The sequence below is a fragment of the Otolemur garnettii genome, unplaced genomic scaffold, assembly GCF_000181295.1.
Source record: "Otolemur garnettii isolate 467f Iridium unplaced genomic scaffold, OtoGar3 scaffold00031, whole genome shotgun sequence".
NCBI lineage: Eukaryota > Metazoa > Chordata > Mammalia > Primates > Galagidae > Otolemur > Otolemur garnettii.
The window spans coordinates 8,873,716-8,897,788 of record NW_003852426.1 but is presented as its reverse complement, the minus strand read 5'-3'; the positions used below and the strand labels follow the sequence as shown (position 1 = coordinate 8,897,788).

The 24,073-nt window shown below is 37.4% G+C and overlaps 1 protein-coding gene across 1 annotated transcript in view; it reads right to left on the bottom strand.

Annotated features, from left to right (window-relative positions):
* Positions 1-24,073, bottom strand: part of ZFAND3 (zinc finger AN1-type containing 3) — a 376,393-nt gene that overhangs the window by 49,106 nt on the left and 303,214 nt on the right. The window contains exon 4 of the mRNA XM_003789161.2: positions 15,395-15,460. Within this exon, the coding sequence (XP_003789209.1) occupies positions 15,395-15,460 (66 nt within the window). The remainder of the gene's footprint in view (positions 1-15,394; positions 15,461-24,073) is intronic.

The following is a 24,073-nucleotide window of genomic DNA, read 5'->3' as shown; positions in this document are numbered from 1 at the left end:
GGCTGGATTTGAACCCGCCACCTTAGGTGTATGTGGCTGGTATCTTAGCCGCTTGAGCCACAGGCGCCGAGCCGATTATTGAGATAAAAGCAAAAGAAAAGTTGGAAGTCAAAGTCAACACAATAACCTAGAAAACAGAGGAGTTAAAGGACTACCTGAAAGGAATGAAGAGAAAGATGATCAACAAAGTAGGTCTAGTATATAAATTATAAGAGTTCCAGAAAGAGAAGAGAAAGTTGGTTGGGGAAATATCAAAGACTTCTAGAGCTGAAGAAGGGCATCACTTTTCAGATCTAAGAGGCCTAGCAAGTATTCACCATCTTACGTGGGAAAAAAGGAGGCCCACCATATATTACTTATGGAAGTGACAATTAGTGGCATCCAACTTCTCATAATTACATGAAACACTAGAACACAGGAAGCAATGGTTTTCATTCAAGACTTCTCACACAAACTTTTCATCAAGATGGAAGTAGGAAAGACATTTTCAGACATTCAAGAACACCAACACTGCTTTTCTTAGGCACTTAACTTGGAGACATACTTGGAAAAATGAAAGAATAAAGTAAGAAAATGTGAGCAATTAAGGGAAATTCTAGGGTAACACAGTAGGATTAAAGAACATCTAGTCCCAACTGCAGCAGAAAGATGGTGGGCTCCAGGAAGGAGGTCCCAAGTATAAGCTATCAAGAGTTAAAATGGAAGTAGTAACATACAACCAAATACTGCAGGAAAAAAAGAAGGGCTAATATAAATGTCAAGGAGAGAAAGAAGTGTATCAAAGAGTTATAATCCAAATGTAAAGCAAGCAAAAGTGAGGCCTGATTTTTTGAGCACCTGATGGAACAGCAAAGAACTAATTGGCACTGCTGTAGGAATATTCTCTTTCAATGGCCCAGAGACCAGACATTAGACCCATAGAAAATGAAATTTATTCTTAGCATATAACTTGATGGCCTGATAGGGTAAAAACATATTCAAAAACATTTTCAAAAACATTTACAGAGTCATAATATTTGTTGGCTTTCAAGTTTTAGAAACAACACATAGGCACAACATGAAAGATCTGCTTGCAGTTACAGCCTGGATGTAAATACAGATTGAATATCCCTAATCTGAAAATCTGAAATCTGAACTGCTTCAAAATCTGTAACTTTTGGAACTCTGGGCCATGTTGCTCAAAGGAAATGCTCATTGGTACATATCACATTTCAAATTTTGGGATCTGGGATGATCAACTGGTAAGTATACTATAAACATTCCAAAATCCAAAAAAAACCCTGAAATCTGAAATACTTTTGGTCCCAAGCATTTTGGATAAGAGATACTCAACCTATAATTAACAACCATGACAATATAAAAATTACAACTACAGCTGATAGGAAGTATGATGAGAAAGTATCTCTAATCAGAGATATGAAATCCATACTAAGAGATGGTACTGAAAGTTGATGGATCAAGAAAGAGAAAAATGAAAACCAATAATAAAATACCAAACACTGGGATGAGATATAGTGTAAGTTAAATCTTCATATTTCATAACAGTTGATGTCTCAAAAAACAGAGCTTTAAGCATTTTTTTATCTTCCACAGTTACAAAATAACCCAAGAATGAAAGCACTAAAACACATACTTTTCAGAGAAAACCTGGTCACTTTTGTGGGCCAAGTGATAGTCTGGACTGTCTCCAGACTATCACTTTCTCATCTAAACTATTCTGTGGTATGATAGGCTATTATGTGTTACTTTTGTAAAAAAAAAAAAAAAGAAAAGAAAAAAAGAAAGAAAGAAAAGAAAAGAAAAGAAAAAGAAAGAAGAGAAAACTTATGATTAAAAAACGAAGTGAGCACCACTTGTTCTCTCTTTGTTCTTTTGTTCTGGACTGAATGTAGTACTCAGATGAAGCATCACTTTGCCCATTACAAATCTGAACTATTTAATGACAGCTTGGATTAGCTACTATTTAGAGAACCTATTTGCTCTCCTCAAGTCCATAACAGTTTTCTCACTGCAACCACAGCTCTCTAATGCTATTTATAGCTGATGGGTATTATTAATTTCTTTAGTCAGAAAATGTTGACCACCTTCTAGCATGAACCCCCTCGTTCATCTTGTCTCAAGTACCTGTTTGTACATTTCCCTGTCTTGACCTTCTCCACATCAAAAAATGCTGTGACCCTATCTCTACTTCCAACCACCACTATTAATAATTTTTAATGGTTTGACTAACTCCTTAATAAATAATTTTTCTGTGCTGCCTTTATTTCCTTGTTATCAAAAGCACTGTTAGGCCAGGCATGGTAGCTCATGCCTGTAATCCTAGCATTTTGGGAGATTGAAGTGGGAAGATGGCTTGAGCTCAGGAGTTTAAGACCAGCCTGAGCAAAGTGAGACTCCAACTCTACTAAAATTAGAAATATTAATTGAGAATGGTGGCAGGCACCTGTAGTTGCAGCTACTTGGGAGACTAGGGCAGGAGGATTGCTTAAGCCCAGGAGTTTGAGGTTGTTGTGAGCTAGATCTAGCCTGGGTGACAGTGTGAGACTTTGTCAAGAAAGACAGACAGACAAAAGAAAGACAAAGACAGACAGACACAGAAAGAAAGAAAAGGAAAGAAAGAAGGAAAGAAAGAAAGAAGGATTTTAGAGCTGCAGATGCTGGTGTCGATGTGGAGAGAAGGAACACTTATATACTGTTGGTAGAACTGTAAACTAATATAGCCTTTTTAAAAATAAGTATAGAGAATTCTGAAACAGTTAAAAGTAGACATTCCATTTGACTCAGTAATCCCATAACTATGTATCTAATCAGAACAAAACAAAATTATTTTACCACAAGGACATTTGTACTAGAATGTTTATAGCAGCTTAATTCATAATCATAAAGATGCATAAACAACCAAAGTGCCCATCAACTCACAAATGGATAAACTGTAATACACATATACTGTGGAATACTATTCAGCCATAAAGATAGATGGAGAACATCCTTCTAAGTAAAGCATCACAAGAATGGAAAAGCAAGTATCCAATGTACTCAATACTAGTATAAAACTAGTAGATGAACAACTACATGCTCGCACAAAGGAAAAACACAATTAAATTCAAGATGAGGGGAGAGATGGAGGGGGCTTGGTAAGCTCTTAACTATCAGGCCCCATGTAGGGGTATATAACACACCTCCTGGGTGAGGAGCTCAACTACAACTCGGACTTTACCTAACAAATGCAAACCATGTAACCTAATCATATGTACCCTTATATTAATCAGAGATTTAAAAAATTTTATTGAAAAAAATTTTTAAAGGAGCCTTCTTAATGACCTCAGGCTTTGGTTTCTCACTATATTATACAAATTTCTTTCAAGTTTTCCAAAATCTTTTTTTTTTTTTTGAAACGGAGTCTCAAGCTGTTGCCCTCAGTAGAGTGTTGTGGCATCACAGCTCACAGTAACTTTAAACTCTTTGTCTTAAGATTCTCTTGCCTCAACTTCCCAAGTAGCTGGGACTACAGGCACCCATCACAATGCCTGGCTGGGCTGGATTCGAACCCGTCAGCTCCAGTGTATGAGGCTGGCACCCTAGCCGCTTGAGCTACAGGCGCCAAGCCAGGTTTTCCAAAATCTTATGCTAGCCATAAGCACCAGCTTTCCTTAGTCCGTATATTCCCCTGGCCCCTCCTCTCATGCATCTTTCATGATCCTGTAGGAAGCTTTCTCCTTTCTTTAGCTTCCTGACTAACTCTTTTCTTTCTCTTTCCTGCCTCCTGTGTACTGTCCTTAGCCCCTTGTTCTTCTGTATTCATTCCCTTGCCAGTTCATACAGCTTTAATCTCTATTCTTGATTGATAATTTCCAAAATAGGCCCATATTTATAATTTTCTACAAGACTACGATAATCTAAAATTTACTTGAAACTGAAAAGTTTCAACTAGTTTTTCTTCCTAATCCTTCCCTGCTCCTTTGTTATGTCTTTGTTTCTATGTTTATACTTTGCATTCTTTCTTCAGCCAACTCCTATCAGCCACCAAAGCCTGCCAATTATTCTTTTAAAATACCTTTCTCAGTCATCTCTCTTTCTCCATTCTGTGAGTACTATTCCCAGAAAACTCTCCAAATAAATAAGATTTGACTTCTTTTGTAAGTCAAATATTACTTTATAAGCAAAAGGACAAAAAGCTATTTACATTAACCCAATAGTAAGGCATTTTACAGGACCGAAGGACTTTCCTATAAAATTAACTCTTAGTTTATGGAGTATGCAACATTGAGACTGTGACATATCAAGGTTCTATAAAATGAGGTAAATCTGGGTATAACTTAAGGCATCAGAGAATAACTACCATTTTTCTAACAGTAGGAAGTATCCTGATAGGTTAGTTTCAAAGGTACTAAATGAAGAATTACATTCATTTAAAGGCACAAGCGACAAACAAATGAACTATCAGAATGCTCATTAACTCCTGAATCAAACTGGTAAGCCTTTTTCAAAAGTATTCCTCTGTGGCTCTACTACAAATTTCTCCTATCTCAAAGGTCTAATTATTGTGATTTAGTGAAGCTGAGTGATCAAGGCTGAACAGAGGCATATCTCAATTTTCCCAAGTACTAGATGAGTTAAGTGTTAGTCAAAAGCATTGCCCGGCTCGACGCCTATAGCTCAACCAGCTAGGGCGCCAGCCACGTACACCTAGGGTGGCGGGTTCGAATCCCCAGCCCGGACCCGCCAGACAACAATGACGGCTGCAACCAAAAAATAGCCGGGCGTTGTGGCGGGCGCCTGTGGTCCCAGCTACTTGGGAGGCGGAGGCAGGAGACTCGCTTGAGCCCAGGAGCTGGAGGTTGCTGTGAGCTGTAATGCCACGGCACTCTGCCCAGGGGGACAGCTTGAGGCTCTGTCTCTCAAAAAAAAAAAAAAAAAAAAAAAGCATTGCCAAGTTATACCTAAAGTTTGCCATTCATTTGAAAATACTGTCCTAGTATTACACTTCCCTTCCACATTCTGGTATTCCTTTAACACCTCCCAGTGACTCTAAAGAACTGAACTCTAAGCATTTCCCTAAGAAGGCAATTCTTTAAAAGAAAAAGACCATGCTAGTATTATGTTTGCTCATAATGACTGGCATAATCTATCCTTCCTGTCTGCACTTTTTGAAATAAAGGTAAGTTACATCTTTTGCTCCCTAAAGCTGAAATTAGTTGTATTTGTTTCTATACTTATTCTCTCTTTATGGTATAAGCTCCTGGGGCAAGATGCATGTTTATCACTTCTCTTGCATGTTCCTACAGAAATGAAAACAGGACTCTGTCACAGTGGTCTTTTAATAAAGTGCTGCACTGGCTTACTAACCACAGCGTCTCAGCTGGTTCTATATTCCAGGTAAGCAACCACTTCTGAAGGTATGATCTATAACTATGATGGCAGGCAATACAATAAGATTACAGCTTTAATCGCCCATGATGATGAAATATTTCTGAAGACTCTTCATGGGGGAGGGAGGGTGCCTTGGAAGCAGACATAGGTATGAGGAGGAATAAATGCCAGCCCACCTGCTGGCAGGACAGGCAATGGGACTATCTCTTCAGACAGATGAGCAAGCAGGAAAACGGATAACACAACTTGTCTTGGAAGCAAGCAGCAAGATGAGACAGTAAAAACCCATCAGCATACATCATCCTATCATGGCCCAGTGTCATCCCCAGCCTCTATTAGCCCTCGCTGCATCAGCGCAAGTCCCAGACACTTTATCCTGTTTATAATTGCTGATGAGCAGTAATAAGGCCTCCAGGCTTCAGCTCCGTCCGTTCCACTTCGGCACCCACCTATTAGGTAATAACTTTTATTTACAGCCTTGCTTGATGCGCTGTTCTATTAGTATAGCCAGGAACTGAGTAGGGCAAAAAATAAAAAAATCTCCTTAATGGGCAGTATCATTGCAAGGCTCAGATGATTTACAATGCAGCTTTGTGGCTGTTCTATCATGCTCCTCCTGGTTAGACTGCTTTGGGAAGGCTTCATTTTTAACACGCTGCCCTCTGACAGGCACACACACAGGCCACGGGGCAGCACCTGAAAGGCACTTCCCAGACCTACCTAGCCCCACCAAACAAACAAACCAACAAACAAAGCCCCCAAACCACAAAAGCTTTAAAGGGAAGAAGGGTATTAAATTCCTTTGATATTCTTTTTAAATTGTGTTGGCTCAGGCCTTTTGCCCCAGTGGAGCAATAGAACACCTAATTAATGGAAGTTCAGGGCTCTTTCTCCTTGGTAAGAATACAAGCTATGACAAAATAAATGACCATAAATGTAAAAACTAGAACAAAAGACACCCAGCTAAAACTGCATTTGTCTATCTAAGCAAACTGAATTTGCACAAAGGATGTGGACCCTAAGAAGCTCAACCCCACAGTCTAGGCTTCTTACATAACACACATCTCCAAAATAGCCACAAGCCATATCATGCTTTCTTTTCCTTTTTATATTAGACAGCATTTTCATTTTTCAAGTTCAAAAATTCCTCTTAATTAGACTGGTATTAATATTCTTGATATTCACTTATATTCAGACTTTTCTCCAAAGGGGAACCCTTGCTTCTCCTGAGTAAAACCCAAATAAGCCTCTGAAACAATATTTGACTTTAAATCCAGCAAACTTACATATTATGAATAGATGCTGAGGTGGCCCACAGCACAAATACAGCAATCTGGGGAAATGGGACCTAACTCTCATTTAGGGCCAGAATTAAAAGACAGTAAGCTTTACTTGACCTTTCTGAAATTTATACACTACATGAGGTGCTTTTAATCTCATATTATTTGTATATTGAGTATCAAATCATCAAATTATATGGTGTCACTCCCTCATTCTATCCTTCAACATAAACAACTGAAATAGACTGATCAAAGTTTTTACAGGGGGGAAAAAAGAGCCAAGAGAAAGCATTTAGCAGGTTGTTTCCCTTCCCCCATCTCCCACTCAATAACCAAGACCCACATACTGCCAGTAAGCAGCCACTATGATATACCACGATGACTTGGGTGAGAACTGCTTTTGTTTTTTCCTGTGGCAAAGCAACACAAGATAGCTCCTTTCTGATTAGAGAAAATTTTGCAATCTTGCCAAATATTTGATATTAATTTTGCCCCCTGCCCCAGGGCCTTCCCCCAGGACCCAAGATGATGAATGCATGAGATAAAGCATTTTTTAAAATACTTTTTCCTTGCTATGACAGATTTACTGTTTTGATCTTTCTTCAATGGTTACATTAAATGCTAATAAAAAAATGAAAGGTTTATATCTTCCTTAATATTCTCCTGATGGGAACTTGCATATTACATAAGTAGGTCAAATTTCTAATTTTCTGCCTCAAATGCTGATACTGCAGACCCGAGGGAAGAGCAATACCTGAAGGACCAACAAGAAAGAAAAAAGGAAGTGAATTACACAGCTGAGCTCACACCCAAAGCCATCTTCCTTTAAAACTCCACAGACCACAGGAAGATGTGAAGTCTCCTCCGAATCACCACCTATAGCCATGTAATACTGACCAAGGTAGTTTGTAGCCACTAAACTCTCCAGGATTGAATGTATTGGTTGAAATGTTTCCATGGATATTGACTCTAGCAGGAGCTACAACATACAACTGTAGGTATTTCTAAGATTTACAAGGCCACCTCTGATTTAAAACCAACACCCTTTAGCTTCTGAATCAATTTAAAAGATCTTATATAATATAAACATCTTGGTAAGGTAACAGTAAGGAAACATTTCCCTTTAACTGGCTTCTGAAGACTGATGTAAAAGTGTTCAGCCCATCAATATTCTCTTAACTCATAAGTGAGAGGCCCTTTCTTCTCTTATCTTTGTAAAAACAGATAATAATATTACAAGCAGACTACCCAAAAGAAGTGAGTAAAGAAAAGGTCTGGGGTGGGGGGCAAGAAAAGAAACAATCAATACAAGGCTATTCTTTCAATAGTTCATGTCATTTTCATCACATTGAAAGGAAAATAAGTGATGCAAAAAGATAAACATGGGAGGGAGAAAAGAAGGGAGGGAAGGGAGGAGTGAGGGAAGGAGGGAACATAACCAGGCAAGGGATATGCAGTAAAACTGAATTCACATGTTTCTTAGAGTAGAAAGTCCTGATGCTTAATGGGACAGTCTCTACTCTCATTTGCGTTATCTCAGGCAACACTACAGCTCCCTTATGCTATGTATGGTTATTTTATTTGCTACTCTACTAATTATAATCATATTAAACACACACACAGAATTTTTTTAACTATCATTTTCTTTTTTTTTTTTTTTTTTTTTTTTTTTTTTTTTTTTTTTTTTTGAGACAGAGCCTCAAGCTGTCCCCCTGGGTAGAGTGCCATGGCATTACAGCTCACAGCAACCTCCAACTCCTGGGCTCAAGCGAGTTTCCTGCCTCCGCCTCCCAAGTAGCTGGGACCACAGGCGCCCGCCACAACGCCTGGCTATTTTTTGGTTGCAGCCGTCATTGTTGTTTGGCGGGTCCGGGCTGGGGATTCGAACCCGCCACCTTAGGTGTACGTGGCTGGCGCCTTAGCCGGTTGAGCCATAGGCGCCGAGCCGTAACTATCATTTTCAAGTCCATCAGAGAGTATTATCTACTCAAACTATTTCCTGGAAGAGTAAAAGTGAATATAGATACAGTGGAGCAAAAGTCTGTTGACAATGTCATCAAGTGTATAAAAACCTGTCCATGAATTTTTTATTTTAATTTCAGAAATAAAGGGACTATAAAATGAAAAGACAAAATAAAGCCTTAAAGAATAGGCAACCAGGCTGGCCACAGTGTTTAAAGCTTATAATCCCAGCACTTTGGGAGGTCAAGGTGAAAGGACTGTTGAGCAGGTGTCCTCAAACTACGACCTAGGGGCCACATGCGGCCCGCCTAGGACATTTATCTGGCTGGCTGGGTGTTTTTGCCGCCGCTGCCTGTCCTGCTTAGTAGCCGACTCATCCTGGGGTCCGCAGTCTGGCCCTCCAACCATCTGAGGGACAGTGAACTGGCCCCCTGTTTAAAAAGTTTGAGAACCCCTGCTGTTGAGGTTGGAAGTTTAACTTTTTTCTTTTTTAGAGACAGAGTCTCATTTTGTCACCCTCAGTAGAGTGCTACGACACTGCAACTCACAGCAACCTCCAGCTCTTGGGCTTAGGCAGCTCTCTTGCCTCCGCCTCCTGAGTAGCTGGGACTACAGGCACCCGCCACAACACCCAGGAATTTGTTGTTGTTGTTGCAGTTTGGCTCGGACCAGTGCCCTCCTCACTGAGCCTCACGCGCCACCCAAAGTTGGAAGTTTAAAACCAGCCTGGGCAACACAGCAAGTCCTTGTCTCAAAAAAAAAAAAAAAAAAGAAAAAGAAAAAGAAAAATTAAAAAATAGGCAGGCATTGTGGCACATTCCTATGGTCCCAGATACTCAAGAGGCAGAGGTAGGAGGATGCTTCATCCCAGAATTCTGAGGCTACAGCAAGCTATGGGCATACCACAGCACTCCAGCCTGAGTGAGTGAGACCCTGTCTCAAAAAGAAAAGAGTAGGCAATTACCTAGGGAGGGAGCATTTTCCTTTTTTTATATGTTAAAAGGTCTGTCCCTTGATATATTCAACCTAAGAGCTAAGAGCTAGTCAATGCCCTCCTGGATGATGCCCCATACCCCACCAGAGGAGCACAGTTCTTAGGCTTATCACTGATCCTGCTGGACAGAGATTATTCCTACAAGTAAAGACTAGTCATGGTTCTTTCTGTCCATTACAGCTTAAATTTTAAGGTTTATCAATGTAAACTGTAGTAAGAGAAATATAAAATAACTTCTGTTATAATTTGGCAAGTTAAGTCTTATTTTAAAAGGTCACATAGCAGGTCTTTAAATAGGAAATCTGATTAAAAGATGACATACTTCCCTCCTTCCCACAAGGCATTTTAAACATAATCATGTGATGAAGATAGCCACCTAAATATCCTCCAAGCAAAAATTACCGAAAAGAGATGACCAGATTACAGCTAAAGGTATAACTTGATGGTTAGAAAGAAGGACAAACGGTAATCTTCTGTTGATTTGTAGCCAAAGAAAGCAAAGTCTTTCCTTCACAATATACTTGTTCTTGGCAGAAATGTTGTGAGAATTAACAAGGAACATGTAGAAAACATTCTGCGCTCTTTGAAGAAATATAAACTGTCTAGTAATCTGAAGGTGTGATACGCTTTAACTCTCAAATTCTAACCAAAAGCAGCTTGGGACTTGGCAGTACTTTTCAACTCTGTTGATTGTGAATATCCCAGAACTCTAAAAAGACAGCAGGGGTAGGGTGGAGTGGGGGCAACCACACACCCTGCTCCCCTGACTGATTTTTGTTTGCTTAAATACCAAAATGATTCTGTTGCTATTTTTTTAATCTTAAGTTATGCTGAGTTTAACTGTTAATAGTTTTGTATGACTAAAAACCAGCATTTTTCCCATCTAACTCACAGGACAAACTAATTTTTCATTTGTTACTACAGGTACTTTTTGCAATTCTTAGACTTATAGTTATTTCACAGCAATTTCTTAAAAAAAGTACCCTCTCTCATTTTAATAGCAACAGATCAAAATCCTCTACACTGCTATATCCCTCTAAATTATAATACCCTTTACCTGATCAAAACAGTAATCACTTGAAATATAAATGGAAGTCAATTAATCAACTTACTAAACCACATAATAATGGGTCTGACACTAACCTTCAGATCTAATTTTCAAATAACTAAAAAAGAAACAACCTGTTTACTGAAGAAAAGAGCACTATCATTTTTTCACTGAATACTCCTTTTTAAATTATGTCATAATGTACCTTTAATATGCATATACAGTAAAACTTTTGTAAGCTGACCACCCAAGGACTGTAACAGTCTGGTGAACATATGGAGGTGGTCAACAAAAGGAACTTCATTGAGTACATGTGGTATATGTCCATTCTGTGAAAATTAAGTCAATTTAAGGAGGTAGACAATGTGGGGAGGTGGTCAAGTATGGAGGTTCTGCTACATTTTTATGTGTGTGGGTGTATATGTACATATATATGTTATGTATAAACTATATGTGTGAACTAAATATATAGTTATTAATATATTAATAATATATATTATTAATATATAATTATTAAATTAATTTGCAAAATAGAAATTTATCATTGACTTAAAGAATCACTTAACTGGAGCCTAACTATCCTTTCTCTAACATACATAATTATTAAGCTCGAGGCTGTTTTAGGTCCAACCTTATATGGACAGATTGGCAGTGGTGGGTGTCATTAAGACCTCACTTAGTGTCTTACTCTATGGCTCCTAAGAAATAATACCTCTGTAAGATAATTGTTTCATGATCATTCATGCTAGAAGGCCCATGTGGTGGGATCTGCCTGGAGAGCTTTAAGAGAGCCCCTCATGCATGTGACAGAGGCATAAATCTCACTTCTGAAGAACTTAGATATAAACACTATCAGGAACAGTCCAGCAATATAAAAATAATGATCAGTGATTTTGAAGAAAAATGATCAAAATCCCCACTATGCGCAACTTGCTGACTGCAGGACAGAGAGAAAGATAGACTAAGACAATTAACCAGTGGTTCTCAAATTCAATTACTTAATTTATCTCTCAAAACCAGGAAGCTCTGTACTCTGTTAGAGTCAGGGCCAGTATTTAAGGCTGAGGCAGTCTGCATAGTCTAAAAGGGCATAAAATAGGCTTCTTGAAGAAGACGTACAGCAGGCTGAACTTGATGACCTTTAATGTCCATCCTGAGAAATGTCAACTTTCCTTCAGGCTTTTTAGGAAATGACCTGTACATTGAATTAATTTTCTTCAAAGCGAGAAATTCTCCATCTTTTTTGAGTTAAAAGGTATATATTCACCCAAATGAAGGACTAGAAATGTGTCAATAAGAGCGCAATGCCTCTCTTATCACTCACTTATGGTATATCCACCAAAATACTAACATGCGACATAGAATGTGATTAAAATAAAAACAGTTAATAAAACTGGGTATAGCAAAGAATGCTAGCACTTCTAATTTATTCTTCCTTCTACCTAAAATACCTATTGATGTGTTTATTGACACATCTAGTTGGTAATGCTACTGTAAACACAGAATCTTTAATAAGAGTATAACAGTAGGCTCTGCACCCGTAGCACAGTGGTTACAGTGCTAGCCACATGCACCAAGAGTGGTGGGTTCCAACCCAGCCCGGGCCTGCTGAAACAACAACAATTGCAACAAAAAAAATAGCCAGGCATTGTGGTGGCCACCTGTAGTCCCAGCTACTTAAGAGGCTGAGCCAAGAGAATCATTTAAGCCCAAGAGTGTGAGGTTGCTGTGAGCTGTGATGCCACAGCACTCTACCAAGGGCAACATAGCAAGACTCTGTCTCCAAAAAAAAGACCATAATAGCAGCTACCAATTGAAGGTCACCTATGTGCACTTATATATATTATTTCTTACTTCAAACCTTTGAGATACGTTTATCATGTCATTTTACAAATGAATAAATTTTCAGACATCAACTATTTACTTGAAATCATAATTTGTAAGTGGCTAAACTAGAATCTAAAAACAGATCTGATTATAGGACTCACATTTTAAAACTATTTCACTATATGCTATGTTTTTGAATTAGTGTTTCATTTTTTCCACATTTCATTCAATGATATGTTTTTCCATTGTCTGGGTAGGAGAAGAAATAATTACAATAAAATCTGAAAAGCAGCAGGGCACGGTGGCTCATACCTGTTATTCCAGCACTGTGGAAGGCAGAGGAGGAAGAATCACTTGAGCTCAGGAGTTCAAGACTTGCCTGAGTGAGAGTGAGACCCCAACTCATAAAAAAAATGAAAAACCCAGCCGGGTGCCACAGTGAGCACCTGTTTTTCCGGCGGCTGAGGCAGCGGGATGCCCACAGCCCACAACCTTAGCCCAAGTCTGAGGCTGCAGTGAGCTATGATGCCATTGCACTCTGCTCAGGGGATAAGGTGGAACTCTGTCTGAACAAAACAAAAGCAATGAAATAAAAAGAAAAAAATAAAATATAAGCAGGAAATAAAAAAAATCTGAAAAGCAGTAATAAGATTTAGGAAAAAAACAACACAGTTTTTGCATCTGAAAGATAAGTGTCCAAATCCTGGCTTCATTACTTACTAGCTACACATAGTATTAACTCTAGAAATATACTTAACTTTTGAGTGCCCCTTTTTCCATCTATAAAAGAGGAAGAAATGGTTAACTATCTTGCAGAAGTGTACTGAAGATTAAGTGAGCATGTATATGAAGGGTATTGAACAGTGCCTGGCAAGTAGAAAGTATGCAGTAAATGCCATTATCTTATCTATCTGTTGATTGATTTGTTTATTCATTTAATGAGACAGAATCTCATTCCATCGCTCTAGGTAGAGTGCAGTGGCGTCACAGCTCACAGCAACCTCAAACTCTTGGTGTCAAGGTGTCTTGCCTCCTCTTCCCTGTCACAACAGGCTTGCACCACAACATAGTTTTTTTCTATTTTTAGTAGAGACATGGTCTTGCCCTTGCTCAGGCTGGTCTTGAACTCCTAAGCTCATACAGTCCACCTGCCTCAGCCTCTCAGAGTGCTAGGATTACAACCAGCTGCCATTGTTATTTTTTAGATACCCAAAATAGCATAGGATCTGAGAGAAGGGAACAGATCTACCTAGAAAATGGACAATATATATGATATGGGAGAGGTCCCTGTTATAACTTCTGTGTCTAAGCTGAACACACAAACATTTTAGGATGACCCACTGGGTTCAAGGTTCACTCCTTGACTACTACCTGAACAAGATGATAGTGCTAACAGTGAACTCTGCCCTGAGAGCCAAAGCCAGAAAAAGGAAGACAGACTAAACAACACCATGCATTTGAAGTTTGGGATCTCAACTCAAAGGGCTCTCAATGTTTTCAATCTTCTGGCTGGAGGGAAAAGACAGCTGGCTCTCTGACTTCCCACTGGCTAATAAGGACAGTCTGTCACTCCAGGGCATAGTTCTCTGCTATCTCAATTAAGTAAAGAAGCCAACTCTACCTAGTGAAGCTCAGGGATTAAGTACAGGAGGGATGAAAGCATGCCAGGACTATCTCACACACCCCTGCCTCAAAGTTAGTCATTCAGAAGAGTAAAATTAAGTTCCTTAGAGTTCAATGTCTAGATGTTATTCTGAAACTATACAAAGACAAGTCTGAGGTTAATATCAAACTATTAGCATTTAAAGGAGCTAAGGTTTCAGTATTTTGTATATGGAAATAGCTTGTGCTATTTCTGATGGGGAGTTTTAAGGACTTTTTAAGTTATGAAAAATACTCTGACTGTGACCTTTAGAAAAACAATATAATTATTTTAGCTCTTCCAAATATAATCCTTGAGATATTTTAAATTGTAGGAAGCATTATTTTAAAAGGCAAATATCATTTAAAATAAATTAAGCTATAGGCTAAGGAAACAATGGGCATTTTGACTGCTCTTTGGACAGCTATAAGATTCATGGTTTCATGTTTAATAAAAATGTCACAAATACACAAAAATGTTTTGGGGATGCTATGCATCTGAAAAGAACAATTTCAGCATATCCATGTCTTTAAGATGAATGATAGAAAATAATTTTCAAAACTACTAGGATACTATAATAATCAACTTAAAACACTGATTGGGGGGGTGAGGGCAGGGGAGATAGAGTCTCACTCTGTCACCCATGCTAGAACGCACTGGTGTTATCATAGCTCTTTGCAACCTCAACCGATCCTTTTGCCTCAGCCTCTGGTGTAGCTGGGACTACAGACACATGGCACCATGCCTAGCTAATTTTCCATTTTTAGTAGAGACAGGGTCTTGCTCAGGCTGGGTCTCAAACTCCTGACCCCAAATGATCCTCCTGCCTTGGGCTCCTAGAATGCTAGGATTACAGGTACAAACCACTGCAACTTCTTTCACCCTCTGGCCTCCATTATTCAAATAAAATTTTCTTAGTAGGTCTAAGACTTAGACAAATTAGCCACATGCTATAAACAGGGCAAGGATTTACATTTTCTAAATGTTTCATGTCTTAATAACATTCTTCAGATATTAGGAAGTAGGTAAATTTTGATATCCACCTTTTTGGATCTAGCAGCCGGCAATAACTCTATCAACCTGATGCCCTCAAGAATACACTCTGATTCTCTCTTCACACTCCACTCCCAAAACTAAGCACATTATATCACTGCAAAATTGATGAAATGAATTAGAATACCCTGGCAAACACATCAACTTAGAACCAGTTGGTAATTTCTGTGAAGAATTCAGATAAGAATGAATTCACGTGAGAATGATGATGTACATACCTGTACCACAGGATCTTTTGGTTGGTGTGATTAACGAGACATGAGCTGTGTCTGTGCATGGCCCACCTAGAAACAGAAAGGCAGGCACATCAGTCAGGACACATATCCTCTACATGCTCTTTGTTGCTCTTGAACAAAGAGAAACCTAAAAAGGAAAGAATCAACCTGCAAATATACAGGAGGAGGAGTAGGAAAGATGGTAGTGGTGACAGTGGGTTAATTCTAAGGCCCTAATTTTAGTTCAGCAATTTGCTCCATAGTCTTTTTACATTCTAACACGCCTTTCACAAAAAATAGTCAAGTCTCACATAATGTTAACAAGTTAAAGAATACAAATTTAATTAGAATTCAGATCTAGGTGAGAAGAAATTACCTGTAAGTTTGGGAAGATGAGTCCTTCCACAGACTGACAAGGAAGGAATACTTCCTCATAGACTGGACTCAGTAGTTACATTACTACCTCTGAATTTATTTAAAAACTAGACTTATTTAAAAGGGGGGAAACTCCATTAGAAATAAGAAACTGCTAAGCAGAAGAAATAAGGATCTTTTTAATATACTATAAGGAAAGCATTACTTATCAAAGAAAAATATCTAGTTTCATTATAAGAAGTATGACATGAAGAGAGCTTTTATGGAATCTTGGTGGGCCCAGAGATCTGATGCACAGGTGTAATTCAAGACTATGCAAGAGATGTAATAAGTCAGTCTTCAGAATCAGGACTGAAGGTGATATTAATATACATATACTCCAACATCTCCTACTGACGTGTCCTACCTTCTGAATTAAAAAGTTACCATAATAACTATAAAGGCCAGTGGTTCTTGATATGCCCTGGTAGGGGTAGTGGTGATGACTATAAAGGAATACAACACATAGACAAATGTTACATGTTTATTTTGAAAAGGCTCCCCAGGTGACCATGACTAGCAGAGGGGAAATATAGTTACACGGCATAGTTGTTTATCAATGAAATATTCACTAAAAAGGAAGAAAAGATGAAAGAACTCTGAGATCCATTCCTAGAGTTTATGCCACTGAGAGTCACTGAGAAACTTGGAGATCCCACCTACAAATTTCACCATTAGCCCATTCTTTCTCATACCAAGGCCATAATGGCGGCAATTCTTAGTGGGTGTAAGACACAAAGGGGAAATTTTAAAAGGGAAAAAAAATGAAGTAAGTACACGTTGTTAACTTCAAAGAACACTTAGCAAATACCTACTATATGTTACCACAGACTCGTCTCATAGTTGGGGAGCTTATAATCTTCATGGGAAGACAAAATTTATACACATAAATAAAGAATAATAAATGACAGCAATCAAGAGCTGGATGGAAAGTGACTGGTCAAGTGCCAAAGAACATGAAACAGGCAATAAATGCTATATGTAATCAGAAAGAAGGACATTCATCATTGGCTGACATTACCTGGAAATGTAAGAATTTGAAAGGGAGGCAAGAAGAAATAGAGTTTCAAAAGTCAGAGCAGAGAACAGGGTATTTCAATTGAAAATTTTTCCACAGATGTCACACTCACCAGATGAAGTGTAACTTACTAAAATTCTAGAAGTTCAAATGGGCAACCATGACATGAAAATAGGCAACATGAAGGGACAATGAGCTTCAGACAAACCTAACTGGACCCTCTAAAGTTCAAGATCCCTCTGGGCTTTTATAGCTCCATAAAATGCTATAGCTGTTGCTTCCACTTAAGGTTTTTTTGCTTTTGTTAAGAGAAGAATTCTTATTTCTTAAAAAGTATAGGCTTTTATAGAAGACTCATTTTAACCCTGGCAATTATTTCTTATTTGATGAGAAATCTTGGATGAGTGATCCTCAATTACTTTAACAAAAATACAGGAATAGCAAAACTGCTAATAAGCCAGATTCTTATAATGAATTATCGGCACAAAAAGGCCTCATAATCTATAAAGCTTTATATTATGTATCATTACCATTTTCTCTTCCACTAGATTTTTTTTTTTTTTACTTTTCCTTATTCTTTCAGAATTCAGCATCTTCAACCAGGTGTTATACTCCCAGGGATCAAGAATCACCATGCTATCTATTCTTGGGTCATGACTATTTGGACAATGGATGATAAACAAAGCTCTTCAAGTGACCACTGTGTGTTTAACTTAAAAAGAAGAGTAATGCACATTTTAAAAGAACTTTTTATGAGGTATAACATAAAGAGAATGAAATATGAATTATAACAAAGAACAATGATGTGCACAGGTCTTAAATGTACATTACTGACACACTTGTGCCAAAATACTGTACTAAAATATTTCCAACATCCAAAAGTTCTTGGGATCACTTTAAATATATTAGATTCCCAAGCCATGACTCTGGAAATTTTGACCCAATAGGTGGGGGGGGGCATGGGAGGAGATTAGTGTACATTTCTAAACCAGCTGAGCACAATATAAATATTAACAGCCCAGTTAGTTCCAACTTCTGATAATGTTTTCTTATTCCCTAACATAATACCTGGCCAGGATCACTGAGTTCCCAAACACAGTGAGCAGCACAGAGTATAAGAATCAAAAATGGCTTATCTAACAAAATGCTTCCCCCCTCCCCAAGGATAAAATAATTTGTCCAATAAGATTATATATAAGAGAAGGAAGAAACTGTCGAATCAAAATCCCTAAAGAAATGGGGCTGGGACTCATGAATGGACACCCCATATTTACAAATGTCCTAGAGGATTATTAAATAAGAGAATATTAACCTCATCTTTAGGTTGAAAGTTCATTATTTTAAAAATTTCTAGTGAATGAATTTCTGTAGGTTTTGGCAAATACACTAGTAACTTTAAGGCTACCTAGCATATCTCAACGTGCATCATCATAAGTGTTCTCCAGAGAGCTTGTTAAACTAACAACCCAATCCAATATATTCACTATATTAAAGTACCAATAGAACCATAGTTGAGCCAAGATAAACTGACAGCAGGAGTACCTGGCAGTGATAATACATCCCAGCTTTGATAATTGGGCAATATTATAAACACAGAGCTTGAATTAAGTTTGGTCTGGCAGGCTGTAACCTATATAACACTTTAAAATCCAGGACAGAAGCATATGAGCACCACACATATATTTCACACTAAAAACTGTGCTGTCATCTAGTACTAGTCTAGAATGAAAGGAGCAGCCACAAGAGATTATAGTATCTACCCTTATGTAATTACAGTTAATTCCAAATCAACTCTGTTAAAATGAATGCAGGAAATAAAGACAAGTGAAGGGAAACCTTTTTACATTTCTATCTACAACAATAAAAACATGCCATGTAGTTTCAGTAAACAAGATAGTTTCAAGACATGATGGTAAGGATCAAGGTCAGGGTATCTACTCAATAAAAGGCACAGAGTTGCTTTTTGTAGACTTTCTAATGCCTGAGAAAGGGGTTGGCATATGTTCCAGTAAATCATTGTAAACTATTCTCCCATTTTTGGCCTTTCTTCTTTCCAAGCAGCAGAGGAGACAGAGCTAACAACTGAAGAGCACGGTGAGGAAGCCTCTTCATGAGTGTAGGTTCAGAGGTTAATGTACAAAGTTTATGTGTGGTGTGGGACAAAGGTTGAGAAAGTAAACATTTTTCTAAGCATAGGACAATTCAAAGCATTACCTTCTAGTCTGTCTCAGCGTCAAATAAGTTTAAAAAAATAAAGTTTTGAGTTTTTAAACATTTAAAAAAATCAAATGTCTTGCTTAATATGACAGGGTCTCTGGAGATTCTAAACCAGGTATTACCAAGACTAACCAGAAGTAACTTTTAGCCAATTATCATGAATATTTTTTGCTTTAGGAAATTAAAGCAAATTCATGTTTTTTGCTTTAATTTCCTAAAGCAAAATAAGTACCTGAATTTTTCCAAGTTTCTTCAATATATAGAGATATTTATTTAATAATAGGCTTACATTTTGCATTGGATATTACATTCAGAGAACTTTTTCTTAAAAAATGTCAAGTTTCAACAATTTAAAGTTTAGAATCTGTAAGTGAATAATGCCTTTAGTAGCTTGGGGTTTGTGACTAAAAGACTGAATATTTTACCTTTTCTTCTAGGAATATTTCTATTCTTCTATTAAAGATATCATACATAATGTAGTACTGTGGATTGCATTTGCAATTCCACATGAAAGCTATGAAATTATATTCTTCTGCTATATTCCCAGGAAGTAAAAATTGTAAAGCATTTGCAATAGGGCAAATTTTCCTGAGGAAATAGTACTGATTTTAGCCCTGTAAAGGAAAACATGGTCAAATCTGCATACTTACTTCATTGTAACTTGCAAAAACAGGACTAAATAAAGGTATCCCATTAACTATCAACACTCATGCTTCAAAGTAGCAGAATTCTTAAAATTTTTCAGCCTCCTAAAGAGTTACTGAGCAAGTCGAAAACCCTGAGCTACCTACCCATGTAGTACTTAATCCCATAGACTAGCTGACTCAAGGAGTAAAGAACACTGACTTGAAGGATGGCTGCATTAAGCTTAGCAATCATTTTAAACACTCAAAATCCAAGACTGAGTAAATACAGAAAAATAGTATTTCTCCTTTACTTTGAAATAGAGATCAACATTACTTTGAAAGGTTTTGTTTAAACAGCTGTAATGACTGGTTATTTTTGACTCCTACTTCATTAGTCCTCAATGGCTACAGTTAAACCGTCTGTTTAAAACATATCAATTAGAAAAAAAGGACTGTCAAGGAATACATCAGCTAAAAACTGCCAAAAGCTCAGTAATCTAACAAATATTCTACCATCAGCCCTTTCATGATAACTGCAAAACATTAATACACAAAAATAGTCATTCCTCTTGCAGATTTATAACACTTCAATTTTCTTGCTTAATTAACATGACATTTCCATAACAGTATCTAATTAATTACCAAGAAAAGGCACTGTGGGCTAATTAGAAAATGCATCATCCTTTTTTAACCAGCTTGTCAATTACACACTATTATAATCTGTACATTGCTTACCTTTGCAGCATCTCACTTTTCTAAGTTTACGGTTCTACAGGTGATTTTGGACAACAAATTCAAGAGCTACAACTCTCTCCCAAATGTAAAAATTCAGAATATCTTATTAAACATTTCTTAATGAGGCTTCTCAAAAAATACCAAAACGCAAGGAAAAAAACTATGCAAGGATACAGAGAAATAAACTACACTTTTTGTGTGTAGAGAATAAACTACACTGTGATGGGTCTGTGTTAAGAATGTGTAATTATCTTCTAAAATTTTCAAATAATTTATATTTCTTCAGCAGTAAAGTATTCCTTCTTTACAAACCTTAAAGAATTGATGATGATAAATGAATATCAGGTGCAAATCAGAATGCAAAAGAAAATGTCATCTCTTCAGAAAAGAAAACCCTCTACACCAACAATTCATGAATTATTTTAATCAGAAAGGACATACCTAACCTGTCTACATAAAGTTTAAAAAGCACATCAATTAAAAACAAGGATACATAAAGATACAATGAGTGGGAATCAACATTTACAGGAAATCATCAGCTGAGATAATAGCCTTCCTATTGTTTAAAATGAAACTTTCAAATTAAACAATTTACAAAGCTTGTTATAAAATCTAAACGTTAATTTCTCAAATTAGAAATTCTAATCCTAGGCCAGGCAAGGTGGCTCATGCCTGAAATCCTAGCACTCTGGGAGGCCAAGGGAGGAGGATTGCTTGAACGCACGGGTTTGAGAAAAGCCTGAGCAAAATAAGACACCCTTCCCCCCAATCTATACTAAAGATAGAAAAATTAGCTGGGCATTACGTCAGGTACTTATAGTCCCAGCTACTTGGGAGGCTGAGGCAGGACAACTGTTTGACACCAGGAGTTTGAAGTTGCTGTGACCTAGGATGAAGCCATGGCACTCTAGTCCTGGTGATAGAGTAAGACAAGACAAGATGAAATAGGGGTGGGAGGAAGGGAAGTTTTACAAGTAGCCAGAAGTAAGCACCAATTGACCTACAGGGGTAGATCCAGCACAGTAATAGCAGACTTTTCTGCTGAAACTTTCCAAGCCAGACGAGAAAAGTCATCTACCTCTAACCTTCTTAAATGAAACAATTTTCAGCCTAGAATTCTATACCCTGCTAAGCTAAACTTTAAAATTGATGGAGAAATGAAATCTTTTACTGATATGTAAACGTTGAGGAAATTTGCCACAGCAAGACCAGCTGTATATACAGGAAATATTTATACCTGTTCTCCATATTAATCATCACAATGGACCACCAACAAAGCAAACACCCAGAAACTAAAGGACAAAACCTAGCTTCCACAATGATGCAAAGGATAAAACTAATCAATGGTCTTTCACAAAATAAGATAAATAGAACTCTGCCACATTTATCAATTCTTTCAATAAATGTAAATGGCTTAAATTCCTCACTGAAGAGGTACAAGCTGGCTGACTGGATTAAAAAATAAAAAATACAAGACATCCACATGCTGTCTCCAGGAAACACACCAAACCTTGAAAGACAACAAGATCCAGAGTAAAGGGTAGAAAACAATATTTCAGGCAAATGGAAAACAGAAAAAAGGGATCACAATCTTATTTTCAGATACAAGTGGATTTAAAGCAACTAAAGTTAAAAAACACAAAGATGGTCACTTCATACTGCTCAAGGCAATAATACATCAAAAGAACATTTCCATTCTAAATATTTATGCACCCTACTTAAATAATCCCAGATTTATGAAACAGACCTTAACTGGTCTGAACAATATGGTATGATATCCTGTAACATCACAATAGCTGAGGACTTTTACACTCCTCTTACAGAGCCGGACAGATCTTATAAACAGAAACTAAACAAACATGTAAGGACTTAAATGCACCCCTAGAACAAATGGGTTTAATAGACATGTACAGAATACATCATCCCAAAGCTAAAGAATGTGTGTTCTTCTTATCAGCTCATGGAACATACTCCAAAATAGATCATATCCTAGATTACAAATCAAACCTCAACAAAATTTAAAGAATTTAAATTATACCTTGTATCTTCTCAGACTGCAAGACATTAAAGGTGGAACTTAATTCCAACAAAAATTTTCATCCCCACACAAAGGCAGGGAAATTAAACAGCCTTATGCTGAATGACAGCTGGGTCAAGGAAGAGAGAAAGGAGATAATCACTGACTTCCTCGAACATAACAACATGAAGACACAAGCCACCAAAACTTGTGGGATACTGCAAAAGCAGTCCTAAGAGGGAAATTCAACCCATTAGTTGCCTCATCCAAAAAAACAGAAAGACACATCAACAACCTAATGATGAAAATGGCAGAGCAATCCAATCCCAAACCTAGCAGAAGAAAAGAAATAACCAAAGAATAACCAAATTCAGAGATAAATGAAATTGAAAACAAAAGAGTCATTCAGAAAATTAATGAAACAAAAAATTGGTTCTTCAAATAAATAAATAAAATTGATAAACACCTGGCCAGACTGACTAGAAACAGAAAAGTAAAATCTTTAATAGCTTCAATCAGAAATGAAAAGGGGGAAATAACAACTGATACCATAGAGATATAAGAGATTATTTCTGATTACTACAAAAAACTCTATGTCCAGAAATTCGACAATGTGGAGGAATGGATCACTATCTGGAATCATATCATCTCCCTAGACTTAACCAGGAAGAAACAGATCTCTTGAACAGGCCAATTATCAAGTGCTGAAGAAACAATAAAAAAAAGTTCCAACAACAAAAAGCCCTGGACCAGATGGCATCATACCACTGAATGCATAATACCTTTGAATTTATCAAAACTTCAAAGGTAGAATCTATTCCAAAACAATGAGAAGGAAGAAACTTTCTCTAACACATTCTATGAAGTAAATAAACATCACCCTGATACCAAAACCAGAAAAGAATCCAACTAAAATGGAGGATTACACACCAATTTCACTAATGAACAGTGAAGCAAAAATACTCAAAATCTGGGCAACGCCTCAAAGGAGTAAGGTGCTGGCCCCATATGCCATAGGTGGCAGGTTCAAACCTAGCCCTGGCCAAAAACTGCAAAACAAACAAACAAACAAAAAAACCCAAGAAAGCAACACACAAAATCTTGGCTAACAGACTGCAGCTACACAGTAAAAAAATTATACATCATGATCAAGTAAGCTTCATCCTAAGGATATAAGGCTGGTTTAACATATGCAAATCTATAAATGTAATTTGCCACCAACAGAAGCAAAAACAAAGACCATATGATCCTCTCAATAGATGCAGAAAAAGCATTTGATAAAATTCAGCATCCTTTTCTAACAAGAACAATTTTTAAAAATAGGCATAAGTGGCACATTTCTTAAACTGATTGAAGCCATCTATGACAAGCCCACAGTTAGTATCATACTGGATACAATAAAACTAAAAAATTCTCTACTTAGAACTGGAACCAGACAAGGATCTCCATTAATATTCACCATAGTTCTGGAAGTTCTAGCCAATGCAATCAGCCAAGAGATGGACATAAGGACATCCGAATGGGGACAGAGGAGGCCAAACTCTCCCTCTTTGCTGATGACATGACTTTATACTTAGATTACCCCAGAAACTCAACCACAAGACTCCTGGAAGTGATCAAGAAATACAGTAAAGTCAAAATTAATGTCCACAAAT